Source organism: Canis aureus, chromosome 1, assembly GCF_053574225.1.
Source record: "Canis aureus isolate CA01 chromosome 1, VMU_Caureus_v.1.0, whole genome shotgun sequence".
NCBI classification, from domain to species: domain Eukaryota; kingdom Metazoa; phylum Chordata; class Mammalia; order Carnivora; family Canidae; genus Canis; species Canis aureus.
Window position 1 is genome coordinate 110774428 of NC_135611.1, and position 14360 is coordinate 110788787.

The 14360-nt window shown below is 53.1% G+C and overlaps 1 protein-coding gene across 4 annotated transcripts in view; it reads left to right on the forward strand.

Annotated features, from left to right (window-relative positions):
* Positions 1 to 14360, forward strand: part of ERCC2 (ERCC excision repair 2, TFIIH core complex helicase subunit) — a 17694-nt gene continuing 3334 nt past the window's right edge. For 2 of the 4 annotated variants that reach the window (XM_077848453.1, XM_077848459.1), the window contains exons 1-17: positions 1 to 130; positions 480 to 579; positions 2160 to 2237; positions 2315 to 2377; positions 2537 to 2650; positions 5666 to 5782; positions 5871 to 5987; positions 6229 to 6352; positions 6457 to 6553; positions 6732 to 6865; positions 6949 to 7117; positions 8807 to 8925; positions 11523 to 11592; positions 11677 to 11746; positions 11846 to 11947; positions 13069 to 13132; positions 13653 to 13774. In XM_077848453.1, coding sequence (XP_077704579.1) covers positions 126 to 130; positions 480 to 579; positions 2160 to 2237; positions 2315 to 2377; positions 2537 to 2650; positions 5666 to 5782; positions 5871 to 5987; positions 6229 to 6352; positions 6457 to 6553; positions 6732 to 6865; positions 6949 to 7117; positions 8807 to 8925; positions 11523 to 11592; positions 11677 to 11746; positions 11846 to 11947; positions 13069 to 13132; positions 13653 to 13774 — 1665 coding nt within the window. In that variant the 5' untranslated portion in view covers positions 1 to 125. Of the gene's footprint in view, positions 131 to 150; positions 170 to 479; positions 580 to 2159; positions 2238 to 2314; positions 2378 to 2536; positions 2651 to 4260; positions 4853 to 5665; positions 5783 to 5870; positions 5988 to 6228; positions 6353 to 6456; positions 6554 to 6731; positions 6866 to 6948; positions 7118 to 8806; positions 8926 to 11522; positions 11593 to 11676; positions 11747 to 11845; positions 11948 to 13068; positions 13133 to 13652; positions 13775 to 14360 lie in introns of those variants that run through there. The other 2 variants (XM_077848463.1, XM_077848467.1) reach the window with 2 other exon arrangements.

The window sequence follows — 14360 nt, forward strand, 5'->3', positions numbered from 1 at the left end:
GGCAGGATCAGCCAATGGAGTCGTGAGAAAGGTGGAGCGGCACCTCGAGGACGCCCCACGGGTCCTGCTTTCTGAATATTTATGAGGGAGGCGGGTCGACGCCGCTTCTCGCAGCGCCCGGCGCCATGAAGTGAGGGGGGTCTGGGGTTCGCCCCTCGCGAGCCGGCTGGTGGGGGTCGGGCGGGGGGCAGGCTAAGAAGTTGGGGAGGCCCAGGCGGCGCTGCCGGGGTCCCGGCGGGGCGAGGGGGTGCTGGGGGAGTGGGGTGGGGATCGCCGCGGGGACCCGCGGGGCGGTAACGGGGACGGTCAGCGAGGTGATGCCGGAGGGACCCGAGGCTCCTAGGAAACTGGGGGGCGCCCGGGTGGTGGTGGGGGGGCCGGCGCCCGCAGGTGACCCCTCCGGGCCCCACGGCAGGGGAGCGTGGCGGCTGGGGAGGGGCTGCGGGACGGGGCACTGACCCGGCCGCCCCCGCCGCCAGGCTCAACGTGGACGGGCTGCTGGTCTACTTCCCTTACGACTACATCTACCCGGAGCAGTTCTCCTACATGCTGGAGCTCAAGCGCACGCTGGACGCCAAGGTGGGGGCCCGGCCCGCTCCCAGACCTCCGGTTACCTAAAAGGATAGTTCGTGATAGCAGCACCTGACGTTTATCAAAGGCTGCGCGCCTGGGAGCCGGCTGTCTGGGTTGGAATCCTCGACCCACAGCTGTGTGCCCTTGGGTGAAGCCCTTCGTCTCCCTGTTTCACAGTTTTCACCTCTGTAAAACGGGCTTAGTATGATTGCCTACTCTCGGAGGTTACGGGGAAGGTTATGTGGGTTAATTTCAGTAACTTAACCCGGGATGATTTTGACACCCCCCCCCCCCCCCTGCCGCAGAGACCGTGCCTTGGTTGTCATATTATTGGAGTGGAATGCTAGTGGCATCCCGTAGTTAGAGACCATGGACACTGCTAAACATCCTGCAGTGCGCAGTTCAGCCCCCCACAACCGGGTATTATCTGGCCCCCAAAGGTAGAGCCTAGGTTAAGAAAACTGGATGGAATCTTAGAAGTGGTGCCAGGCACAGAGTAAGTGCTGTAACTTATTTGCTAAGTTAAAGAAAAAAAATGGATTGCTACAAATCAGTTATTTTGCCAAATATTCAACCCTCAGTTTCTCATTAGTCCTTAGTCATGATCTGAAGAAGTACTTATGAGCCCAGTTTTATTTATTTTTTTAGTTTTAACTTTTTTTTAAAAAAAAGATTTTATTTAATCATGAGAGACAGAGATCTCAGAGAGAGGCACAGGCAGAGGGAGAAGCAGGCTCCATGCAGGGAACCTGATGTGGGACTGGATCCTGGGTCTCCAGTGTCATGCCCTGGGCTGAAGGTGGCGCTAAACCGCTGAGCCACCAGGGCTGCCCTAAAATGTTTTCTTTCTTTTTTTTTTTTTTTTAATATTTTAATTATTTGAGAGAGAGAGAGGAGAGAGCACACACACAAGCACGGGGGAGGGCAGAGGGAGAGGGAGAAGTAGGCTCCGCACTGAGCAGGGATGAGGGGCTGTATCCCAGGACCCTGGGATCTTGACCTGAGCTGAAGTCAGATGCTTAACTGACTTAGCAACCCAGGTGCCCCTAAAGTTTTTTTTTTTTTTTTTTAAAGACAATTAATTTTTTTTTTTTTTACGATTTTATTTATTTATTCATAGAGACCTAGAGAGAAAGAGAGAGGCAGAGACACAGGCAGAGGGAGAAGCAGGCCTCATGCAGGGAGCCCGATGCGGGACTCGATCCCGGGTCTCCAGGATCACATCCCGGGCTTCAGGCGGCGCCAAACTGCTACGCCACCGGGGCTGCCCTAAAGTTTGTTTTTAAAGTAATCTCTACACCTGACATGGGGCTCGAACTTGAAAACCTGAGATCAAGAGTCACATGCTCTTCCGATTGAGCCAGCTAGGAATCCCTCGGCCCATTTTAGAGGTGAGGTGAGGCCAGATAGGTGAAGGTACTTGCCTAAGACCACTCAACAATGAGGTGGCAAAAGTGGGGTTCAAACCCATTGCCCCTGGGGCCTAGCTTTTTACCTGCTGTTGTCTCTATATTTCAAGATGGTGGCATTCTGGGAGTGGTCCCCAGAGTTTGTATCCCTGAAGATCTGTCTCTCTCAACACTTAGGGTCATGGAGTCCTGGAGATGCCCTCAGGCACTGGGAAGACAGTGTCCCTGTTGGCACTGATCATGGCATACCAGAGGGTAAGTGCCCCCTGGGCCCAGGGAGGGAAGCAGAGTAAAGGGGTCCCAACAGGGGCTGAGCTCATTGTCACTGGCAGGCATATCCACTGGAAGTGACTAAACTCATCTACTGCTCAAGAACTGTGCCTGAGATTGAGAAGGTGAGCCAGGGCCATCCTGGGGCTCCGCCACTCCCACAGGACTTGCTGGACCCCGGGTGGTTGCCCTCATAGCTTTCAGGGGGTGTTGGGAAAGCTGGGGAAGGACCAGGCTGGGCAGGGTCTTATGCTGGAGTCCCCCTCCATCCTTGACTGGAACAGGTCATTGAAGAGCTGCGAAAGTTGCTCAACTTCTATGAGAAGCAGGAGGGTGAGAAGCTGCCATTTTTGGGGCTTGCTCTGAGCTCCCGGAAGAACCTGTGTATTCATCCTGAGGTGCGTGCCCATTTCTCCCCTTGCCCTAAGCCTCCATCCAACCAGAGTCCTAAATCCCCAAGACCAGATCTCTCAGACAGACAGTCACAGACTTCTCACACATCAAATTCTGACTCCTGATGAGGTGGCCCAAACAAACACACCTTTTCCCCAGCCTTAGAGAAGTTAAAAAGGCAGTTCCTGGAGTCTTGCACTCCAGCTTGTTTGGCTTTGAAACTTAATAGTTGTGTATTCTTAGGTGATTTTTATAGTGGAGCTTCAGTCTTCCTGTCTGTAATATGGGGATAATTACCTGCTTTATACAGTTGATAAGACTGGACAAGAGGAGAGAGGGTGAGGGATCCCTGGGTGGCGCAGCGGTTTGGCGCCTGCCTTTGGCCCAGGGCGCGATCCTGGATACCTGGGATCGAATCCCACGTCGGGTTCCCTGCATGGAGCCTGCTTCTCCCTCTGCCTGTGTCTCTGCCTCTCTCTCTCTGTGTGACTGTCATGAATAAATAAATAAAATCTTTAAAAAAAAAAAAAATAAAATAAATCCCTTCTCTTCATCTTCTGTGAATCTACCGCAGGTTTTAAAAAAAAAAAAAAAAAAAAAAAAAAAAAAAAAAAAAGAGGAGAGAGGGTGAGATGGGCAAAGGGGGTCAAAATGTACAAACTTCCAGTTATAAAACAAATTGGTATGGGATGTATTGTACAGCATGGTGACTATAGTTAATACTCTATTGTATATCTGAAAGTCACTAAAAAAGTAGGTCTTAAAAATTCTCATCATACGCAGATGGCTGTATGGCTCAGTAAGTTAATCATCTGGCTTTTTTTTTTTTTTTTAAAGATTTTATTTATTTATTCATAAGAGACACACAGAGAGGCAGAAACAGGCAGAGGGAGAAGCAGGCTCCATGCAGGAAACCCGATATAGGACTTGATCCCAGGACCCGGGGATCACTCTTGATTTCAGCTCGGGTCATGATCTCAGGGGTCTTGGGATTGAGCCCCACATTGGGCTCTATGCTCAGTAGGGAGTCTGCTTCAGGATTCCCTCTCTTCCTCTGCCCTCTTTCCTACTCGTGTTCTCTGTCTCTGTCTTCATCTCTCTCTCTAAAAATAATTTAAAAAGTAAAAAGAGTTCTCATCGTAAGAAATTGTGGGGTGCCTGGCAGGTTCATTTGGTAGAGCATGCGATGCTTCATTTCCAGATCATGAGTTTAAGCCCCGTGTTGGGTGTAGAGCTTACTTCAAAAAAGAAAAAAAAGAGGAAAAAAATTGTAACTCTGTGGTGATGGATACTAACTAGCCTTAACTGTGGTGGTCATTTTGCAATATTTGTGAGTACTGAATCATTATGTTGTACATCTGCAAGTAATACAGTGTTTTTTTTTTTTTTTTAGATTTTATTTATTTATTCATGATAGTCACAGAGAGACAGAGAGGCAAAGACACAGGCAGAGGGAGAAGCAGGCTCCATGCAGGGAGCCCGACGTGGGATTCGATCCTGGGTCTCCAGGATCGCGCCCCGGGCCAAAGGCAGGCGCCAAACCGCTGCGCCACCCAGGGATCCCAATACAGTGTTTCATATCCATTTATATCTTGATAAGTAAAAAGATTGGGTGAGAAAATGCATGTATAGCCCTAAGCATGTACAAAATAGTAAAACAACATTAGAAATTATCGTGATACTAATATATATAATAACATATGACACATAGAATATTGGTATTAAATTATGTTAAAAAACTACGGTAACTCACGGAAGATATATTCTATAACATGAATTGTAAGAATATGAGAAACGGTGGATGTGATGGGTGATAATTATAGTAGCACAGGCCTTGGCAGGTGATGAAAAGAGAAGGGAGAGGGAGGGTCAGCAGCCTCAGAGCCTGCCCCTTGGTGAAGGCAAAGGTTTTGTTGTGAGAAAGGACAGTCCTGGGCTGTGAGAGTGTCACCCATAGAACCTCGGAGGGGGCAGGGCAGGGCAAGGGCTCTCAAACCATTCCATAGAACCTCCTCTGATTCTTAGATTTGCCAAGGTTCTGGGTGTTTTGGCGTTTAGAAGGATGAAGCAGTTATCCTTAATCTACATGCTAAACATTCTTTAAGGCTTGATTTTTTTTTTTTAATCCAGTAAAATTGACATATAATGTTAGTTTCAGGTGTATAGTGTAATGATTCGGTATTTGTATATATTGCAAAATGATCACGGTAAGTCTAGTTAATATCTGTCACTTAACATAGTTACAAAAATTGTTTTTCTTATAAGGAGAACTTTTAAGATCTCCCTTAGGAACTTACAAATGTGCATTGTGGTATTATGAACTATAGCTCCCATGCTGTTTGTTGCATTACATCCCTAGGACTTAATTATTTTATAACTGGAAGTTTGTACTTTTTGATCCCCTTCACCCTTACCCCCTGACCTCTGACAACCACCAATTTGTTTTCTGTATTATTTTTTTAAGATTTTATTTATTTTTTTCTTTTTTTTTTATTATTTTTTTTTTTGTGGAGGGCCAGGTGCGCCTGCGCAGCTGGAGCCCCCCCAAGATTTTATTTTATTTTTTAATTTTTATATTTTATTCTTTATTTATTCATGAGAGAGCGAGAGAGGCAGAGACACAGGCACAGGAAGAAGCAGGCTCCATGCAGGGAGCCTGATGTGAGACTCGATCCCAGGTCTCCAGGATCCTACGCTGGGCTGAAGGCGTTAAACTGCTAAGCCACCCAGGCCGCCTTAAGATTTCATTTTTTAGTAATTTCTGCACCCAACATGGGGCTCGAACTCACAACTCCAAGATCAGTGTAAGAGTCCAACACTGCTCTTACACTCCCAGGGTCTAAGTTCCCAAATGTCTTAACTGTTTAATAATGTAACAAGTTGAGGTTTCAGTTTCCCCCAAAATTCCTCATTCTTCCAGACGGAACAGGACAGCCCCCCTCTTCCATCTAGCTGGCAGGTATAGAAACCCAGGTTCAAGGAATGGTTCTTATGACCCCCCCAATCCTGGTCCCCCCCAGGTGATGCCCTTGCGCTTTGGGAAAGATGTTGACGGGAAATGCCACAGCCTCACGGCCTCGTACGTGCGGGCGCAGTACCAGCAGGACTCCAGCTTGCCCCACTGCCGCTTCTACGAGGTGCCTGCCGACTGTGTTCAGGGAGGGAAGGGCAAGACGGTGGCAACGGCCTACCTCCCTGACCCCCAGGTACCCTCTTGCCCCCCAGGAATTTGATGTCCATGGGCGCCAGGTGCCCCTCCCTGCTGGGATCTACAACCTGGATGACCTGAAGGCCCTGGGGCAGCGCCAGGGCTGGTGCCCATACTTCCTTGCCCGCTACTCGGTGAGGAGGCTGGTGGGGGCCGGGCAGAGGGGCAGGTGTGTGGGTTAACAGCCTGCCTGCCTGCCTGCCTGCGTGTCCCTCTGTCTCTGTTCATTAGCTTATATCTCTGCCTTGCCCGTGTCTGTCTCGCCTTGCCTCTCTGGGCCCACGAAGGGGTGATGAGGTGGGGTGCAGGCAGCGGGCGGCAGGGCAGGGTGCTGTCAGGTAGGCTGGGCTAACCCTGCCCTCCTCGGCCCCCTAGATCCTGCACGCCAATGTGGTGGTTTACAGTTACCACTACCTCTTGGACCCCAAGATTGCAGAGCTGGTGTCTAAGGAGCTGGCCCGGAAGGCTGTCGTGGTCTTTGATGAGGCCCACAACATTGGTGAGTCAGGAAGGCAGGCCTCAAGATGACGCCGGCCCCTTTGGCTGCTGCTTCGCTGCTCCAGCTGCCTGACTGAGCTCGGCCTTCTCCCCTCTCTGCTCCAGACAATGTCTGCATCGACTCGATGAGTGTCAACATCACTCGCCGGACCCTTGACCGCTGCCAGGGCAACCTGGAGACCTTACAGAAGACGGTGCTCAGGTGGGCTCAGCGGGGCTGCATGACCTGGTGCCTTCCCCTGCCCCCTGGCCCCACGCCTTTCCTGGGGCCCTGTGTTCTTCCTGACTTACCCCCGGGACCAGCCCTGTTCTAGTGACCACCTCTGCCCCCAAATATCCCCCATTCTTCCCACACCCAACTCCCCCCTCCCCCACCACAGGATCAAGGAGACAGATGAGCAGCGTCTGCGGGAGGAGTACCGACGCCTGGTAGAGGGGCTGCGGGAGGCCAGTGCTGCCCGGGAGACCGATGCCCACCTGGCCAACCCCGTGCTTCCTGATGAGGTGCTACAGGGTGAGCCGATGCTTCCTCCTGCCACCGCTCCCTGTCCCGCTCCCCCCCTCCACCCCATGGTGGCTGATCCCCTCTTCCCACAGAGGCGGTCCCCGGCTCCATCCGCACGGCTGAACACTTCCTGGGCTTCCTACGGCGGCTGCTGGAATACGTCAAGTGGCGGCTGCGGGTACAGCACGTGGTGCAGGAGAGCCCCCCTGCCTTCCTCAGCGGCCTGGCCCAGCGTGTGTGCATCCAGCGCAAGCCCCTCAGGTGTGGCCCCATGGCAGCTAGGGGTGTTGGGTCCCCGTGGGGGGTGGAGCAGACCCCGGGCCCTCTGTGCCCGGGGCCACCATGTTGCCAGTGTGGGATGTGGAAGGATCCCGTGGCTTCCTCAGAGAGCTTACCTGAGGAGCACTTGGTAGAGGGACTACTGACCAACGGGGGGCCCCTCGGACTACTAACAGAGGGTCCCCCAGGGGTCCTGTAAGAGCTCAAGTATTACAATGGCAGGGGAGGGGGCAGCCCGGAGGGGGGCTCTTGACAAGACCCAGCAGGGTGGGAGCTGAGGCCTGAGAAATGCTGTGGATCCCCTGGACCCCTGTCTCCTCCTACCAGTGCTTCTCATGTCCCCCAGAAGCCTGCAGGCAGGAACACCCCAGCAGGCAGGCGGGGGGTGGGTTGGTCTCCCCAGCACAGAAAAGGCAGAGCATGGACCTGGCAGTGGGGTGGGGCCTTCTGTCCTGTTCCTCTGCTGTTTGGGAGAAGTCCTGGGTCTCCTCTGAACCTCAGCTTCCTCCTCTGTTGAATGGATAGGGCGTTACCACCTTTCCTCTCTGGTTTCTGTGGTGGTTAAATGAGAAAGCAGTGATAGAAGTAACTCCCTCACGTCTTGGGCACCGATGATGAGCCAAGTGCTAGACGTTCCGTAGCTTGTGGAATCTCTGTGCAGCGTCCCTGGCTGTGGATGAGGACAGTGTGGCCCAGAGACGGGAAGCCATCACCCAGGGTGACATGGCACCTCGTGGGGTAGTTGTCTGAAGCCAGGCCTCTAGGGCTCTCCGAAGCCCCTGGCTGTCCTGCATCTTGGGGTGGGACGGCCCTTGGGGTGGCTTCATCTGTCCCTCTTCATGAGAGACTTGCGAGGGCAAGGATGGGATCTTAGTCATGTTCTCTGAGCACCTGCTCTGTGCTGGGGCCTCTGCTCTGTGACCAAGACCATGTTGGACTCTGCTCTCCTGGGGCTCAGAGCCCACTGGGGAGACAGACCTGTCCCCAGATTAGGACGACCTCGAGTGGTACGGCGGGGATGGGGGACCCCCCAGGAGGTGCCTGATCCAGCCAGGATGTGGGCACAGAGAAGATGGACTTGAAGCAGTGATGTCCGGAGTCTGGTTCTAAAACTCTGACCGTCTGCCTGGCTCTGAAACCAGGCGCTCCTGTTCTAGGACCTGCCCTCCTTGAAGGGTGACAGCCTCAAGCCTGACTGTCGGTGTTTGTGACTGGGTGACCTTGTGTGTGTGTGTCCATGAAGGGTGTGTGAGATTGTACCCTGTGAATGTGTGGTTCTCTGAATGTATGTGTCACCAGGGTGGCCGAGTGTGACTGATGCAGTGGGAGGGGTCCTGGGTGTGAGTGTATGTGTGGCCATGCAGGTTCGGGTTGTGACTGGGATTCTGGGTGTAGCTCTGGGTCTCCTCTTTGAACCAAGAGCCTGCGTGAGATTGTGTGACCACATGGGACATGTTTCCATGTGACTCGATGTATGGTCACTGCTCTGTATGCACCATCATCTGGCCGTGGCTCTGTAGGACATGCAGCTGTACGGTGAGGAGACACTGGTGACTGAAACGGCTCCAGTCTCTCCTCATGGAGCACCCAGTCACCTGGGGAGGCGTGTGTGGCCGCGCGCTGACAGTGGGTAGAGAGGGACTGACCTACCCCACATGGCTTCCGCCCCAGATTCTGTGCCGAACGCCTCCGCTCCCTCTTGCACACCCTGGAGATTGCCGATCTTGCGGACTTCTCTCCCCTCACCCTCCTCGCTAACTTCGCCACCCTCGTCAGCACCTATGCCAAGGGTAAGCTCATCTCCTACCTCTGCCAGGCCCCCTGGCAGCTGGAATCAGGATCCCAGCAGAGTCCAGGGGGTTGGGACTGGGACCTTCAGGACCTCGTAGGGCTGGGCTCAGGAGTTTGGGTTTTGTTTCGAGTACAGTGAGGTTCCACAGATAGTCCTTGAGCTAGTGAAGCCTTGTGCTCAGATGTATATTTTCAGAGGCTCCCTCTGGCTGCAGAATGGAGTAGGATGGGGGACGAGGCCAGAGAAGCTCTGTGGGGTCACTTACACTGTAGGGTATGGTGGTAAGGAGTTGGCCCTTCTACTTCTGGGAAGTGGGAAGCCATGGAAGGTTCCAAGCAAGGGAAGAGCAGAGGCAGGGACCTGAGGCAGGATGGGAGGATGAGAGGGGCTGGAGAGAGATGTGGGACCTGGTACCTAGGATTGGGGGGGCAGGAAGGCATGGCAGGGAGGGGACAAGGAGCTGAGTATAGCACTCAGGTGCCAGGGAGAGGGGACCAGAGACTTTACTGGTCAGCACTACCTCCCCTTCCTTAGCATTAAACTGGCTGAGGGCTCAATCTGATCCCTGGGGATTACTACTCTATCCTGGAAACCAGGTCAGGCTTCCTGATACCCTGTACCCAGCCTAGAGGATAGAGAGGCTGTCCCCCAAACCAGCATCCATCAGCAGCAAGTCCCACTAGAAGCTTCCTTCCGTGTCCATCCCCCTGTCCTTCCCCTTCTTCCTTCTGGGGCTGGCTTTCTCCTCTTCTGCCCACTTCCCTGTCCACCAACACCTCACATTCTTCTGCCTGGAATGTCTATCCCGATATTCCTTAGCCCCCAACTACCTCCTACTCATCCTTCAGTTCTTGGCTTGTTAAAAATGTTCCCTTCTCCAGGAGGTCCTCCCTGACCCCCCAGGGTGTGTCTCTTCCTCTTGGCTCTCCTGTTCCAGCTCTGTCTACTCTGAGTGGTCACTCTCTGGGGACAGGACTATGAGCCCTGAGAGGGCAGGGCCAGAGATGTCATGGTTCCCACTGTGTCCCCAGTACAGGGCCAGGCACAGAGGATTTTTTTTTTTTAAGATTTTATTTATTTATTCATGAGAGACAGAGAGAGGCAGAGACACAGGCAGAGGGAGAAGCAGGCTCCCTGTGAGGAGCCCGATGTGGGACTCGATCCCGGAACTCCAGGATCACACCCTGAGCCAAGGGCCGACGCTCAGTCACTGAGCCACTCAAGCATCCCAACTTTTTTTTTTTTTTTTAATTAAGTAAAATTGAATATGTGAATTCATTCATTTGCCTATTTTTTTTTAAATTTTTATTTATTCATGATAGGCACACAGTGAGAGAGAGAGAGGCAGAGACACAGGCAGAGGGAGAAGCAGGCTCCATGCACCGGGAGCCTGACGTGGGATTCGATCCCGGATCTCCAGGATCGCGCCCTGGGCCAAAGGCAGGCGCCAAACCGCTGCGCCACCCAGGGATCCCTCATTTGCCTATTTTTAAGAAAAATTTTATTTGTATTTATTCATGAGAGAGAGCGGCAGGGAGAGAAGCAGGCTCCCTGTAAGGAGCCCAGTGTGGGACTGGATCCTGAGACCCCAGGATCAAGACCTGAGCCGAAGGCAGATGCTCAACCGCTGAGCCACCCAGGCATCCCCACCTGTGTTTTTGGTTTTTTTTTTTTTCAACAAATGGGTCCTGCCCAGCACTGAGGAAGTGGCAGAAACCAAGAGGGACCCCATTCCTGATCTCCTGGCAGTTACACTGTAGAGGAGAAGACAAGTAACAAAGACTCAAATAAAAAAGATAATTCCAGAAAGGGATACTTTTTCACAAGAAAAATGTTGCCATGTTGGAGCATGCCTGCAGTGGCCAGGATGGCCAGGGAAGCCCTGAGGTGCTGACATTTGAGCTGAGTTCCAAATGACCAAATGGAACCAGCTGCCTTGGGAAGCTTTTCAGGCTGTGAGGCCAGCAAGTACAAAGGCCCTGGGGTGGAGTGAGCCTGGTGGTTTTTGAAACTTAGGAGGCCTGTGAGCTAGGAGAAAATGGGTCAGCGTGGCGGGTTCTCGCAGATAATTTTGGACTCCGGAAGGAGTATGGGGAGCTGTGCAGGGCTTCTGAGCAGGGCAGGGATGTGACCTGAATCAGAATTTTACAGGGTCCCTCTGCTTCTGGGAGGGGAGCAGGGGCAAGAGCTGGATGCCCAGTGAGGTGACTGCAATGGTCCAGGCTAGAGGTGATAGTGGGGGAGGGAGTGGGGGCAGTGGTCAGATTGCAGATAGGCTTTGGAGGCAGAGCTTGACCCATGGCTTAGATACCATGATCATGGAAGGCTCCAGGCTTTGGCTTGAGTGGTGGTGTGGGTTCTTAGAGCCTTGAGAGTGTCTGAGGAGTAAACCTTTAGTGCTCTCTGCTCATGATGCTCCCTGAGTGGATGTCAGCCCTGGGAGAAGCGGGCAGGTTGGGGTGTACTTTGGACTCCCAAAGACTGGGTTTTAAGCTTGAGCAACTGGTGGTTGGCCCCAATCACTAATGGGGGGAGGAGGTAATAGACAAGTGGGCTTGGCTATGACCGGTGACCTGGAATCTCACCCGGTTGTAGGTTTCACCATCATCATCGAGCCCTTTGATGACAGGACCCCCACCATTGCCAACCCCATCCTGCACTTCAGGTGAGACCCAACCGCAGTGTGAGGCTGTCAACAGACCACGGGGGCCCAAGCATGGTCCTCACCACCCTCCTCTGCTTCCTATAGCTGCATGGATGCTTCACTGGCCATCAAACCCGTGTTTGAGCGTTTCCAGTCTGTCATCATCACATCTGGGGTGAGGACCCTTATCTGCCCTAAACTCCCAGTCCTCTACTATGGGGATCCTGGTTTCTGCCCGGTCCTGCTAAGATCCCTCCTGCTGTCCCTGCTATAGACGCTGTCCCCACTGGACATCTACCCCAAGATTCTGGACTTCCACCCCGTCACCATGGCAACCTTCACCATGACGCTGGCCCGGGTCTGCCTCTGCCCTATGGTGCGTGGGAGAGGGTGGATGCTGGGCCAGGGGAGATGTGTCAGCTCTCGTCCTCCTGTTCCCTCTCAGGCTGCTCAGGCAGGAGAGTATTAGCCTGAGGCATAGACTCTGATTCAGATAGATCTGGGCTTGATGCTACTGCTTCCTGTGGGTCTGACTCCCCAAGCCTCAGTTTCTAACCTGTAACATGGGGATGCATCCTCCCTGACCTCCCAGGGCGGTTGAGGTGATAGTGAGATAGTGGATACAAGATGCTTATGTGGCCCAGGGCCTGGCACCAGTCGGCCCTCAGTCAGCATCTTGGTTAATGTGGGCTTTGCCTGGTTCATCATCTGGTCGTGACCTTGATGATGACCCTTCTCTGCCTCAGCCTCCTTTGTAAAACAGGCATCGTAACATGAGCCCTTAATTCCTTATCTGAATCCCTTGGGCCAGATGTATTTTAGAATTGAGAATTTTCCAGATTTTAAAGACAAACCACATGCTGTACAGTATGTGACATCCCCAGTGGGGTCTGGGCAGCTCCCTCCAGTGAAAGTTTTATTTCAGCAGGAACATGTTTTGAAACGTCAAACTAAGGGAGGTAAGTCAGGACTCTGAATAGACTCAGGTCAGGGCAGATTTTGCCACTATAGGAGTTTGCACCAAACTTAAATATCTGGAGTTCCTTGGGTCTTGGAATTGCCCTTCAGGGGTTGTGGACTGGTGACGGCCACATTCTGCATCATGGTTTTGTGGAGTTGCTGGGGGGGGGGAGGGGGGAAGGGGAGGTGCACCTGTGGCTGGCAGTTGGTGAGGTTGTGGTGGAACCCTTTCTTCTGGAACTGCGTGGCTGGGAGGCTGAGGCCAGTAACACATATTTGCTGGTTAGCAACACAGACAGACTTGGGTTCAGTGTCGGCTCTGCCCTTGATTTGCCACGTGACCTTGGGCAGGCAGGCAGCTCACATCTGGGCCTGAGGTCATCCATCCGTGCAGTGCAGATAACAGGGGAGCTGAGGGTTCACTCAATGACATTGTGTCTATAAAAAGCTCAGCCTGGCACCGGCAGGCAGCTAACGCATCAGAATGGTGCTGTTTGCTTATCGTTTGCTTATTGTGACGTCTGTTGCTCTCTGCAGATCATTGGTCGTGGCAATGACCAGGTGGCCATTAGCTCTAAATTTGAGACCCGGGAAGATATTGGTATGCTGCTCATGGTGGTTTGTGTGGCTCCTGAGAGGGGAGGTGTACCAGTGGGCTAAGTCATGCTGCAGTAACAAACATCCCCAAATTACAGTGGCTTGACACAGAGGTTACTTTTTGCTCACAGTATGTGACACTGTGGACTGGTGGGGGCCTGCCCCGTGGTTTCTCACTCCAGGAACCCTTACCACGTCCCCTAAATTGTGACGGCAAGGATCCTGGTAATGGTGCTGGGCCTCACGAGGGTTTACCTGGAAGTGACACATAGCCACTTCATGCATTTCATTGGCTAGGTCGAGTCACATGGCCACGCCTAACTTCAGGGGCGGGTGGTGGGGTGGGGTGGTGCAGTTCTCTCGGGCCAGAAAGAGAAGTGGAAAGTATGTGAACAGCCCTACTGGTGGCCTCTGTGGGATTTCTAGGAACTCCAAGTTCAAGACGGCATTAGTTAGGAAAGCTCTGACGAGGGAGTAGGGAGCAGGACCCAGGCACACTCTGACCCCTACCTCCCCACCCCTAGCGGTGATCCGGAACTATGGGAACCTCCTGCTGGAGATGTCTGCTGTTGTCCCTGATGGCATCGTGGCCTTCTTCACCAGCTACCAGTACATGGAGAGCACCGTGGCTTCCTGGTATGAGCAGGTAAGCCCAGCCACCTGCTCTCCAGGAAGGCCCCACTCTCCTCTGTTCTTGGCTCTGTTCCTCTGTGTGTTGGCTTTGTCTGTCTTGTGTTTTAAGTGGTAACATGGATCTAAAACATCTGAACAGTTCAAAGAATAAACAGCATCATACCCTGGTCCCCCCCTTCCTCCCACATCCCGGTTAAAAACTTAAGAGCCCCTGTGGGACAGTGCAGGGGTGAGGTCATAGAGCGTTCTGGAAATGGGGCTCACCACAGCCAGGCCCTGGGTGGCTGCAAGGATGGGAGTGTGGGAGGGGCCTGCCGTGACATGTCTGCTTCTAGGGCACCATGGCCCAGCTCTTGGGTGGGTGAAAGCAGGTGCTTGTTAAGGGTGAGAGGAGAGAACTTGGCTAATCACTAGAAAGCACTCGCCCCCCTGAATGGTACAGGTGACCCATCGCTGTGGGGGTGTGTTTCTGTACCTTCTGTCCCAGCGTCTGTCCTTGATCAATGTCGCATGGCTAGTGTGGGGTCACTGAAATCTCTGGGCAGCCGTGGCCTGGCCTCCATCAGCCCCTCCACTAACCACCAGCTGGAGGGGCGGAG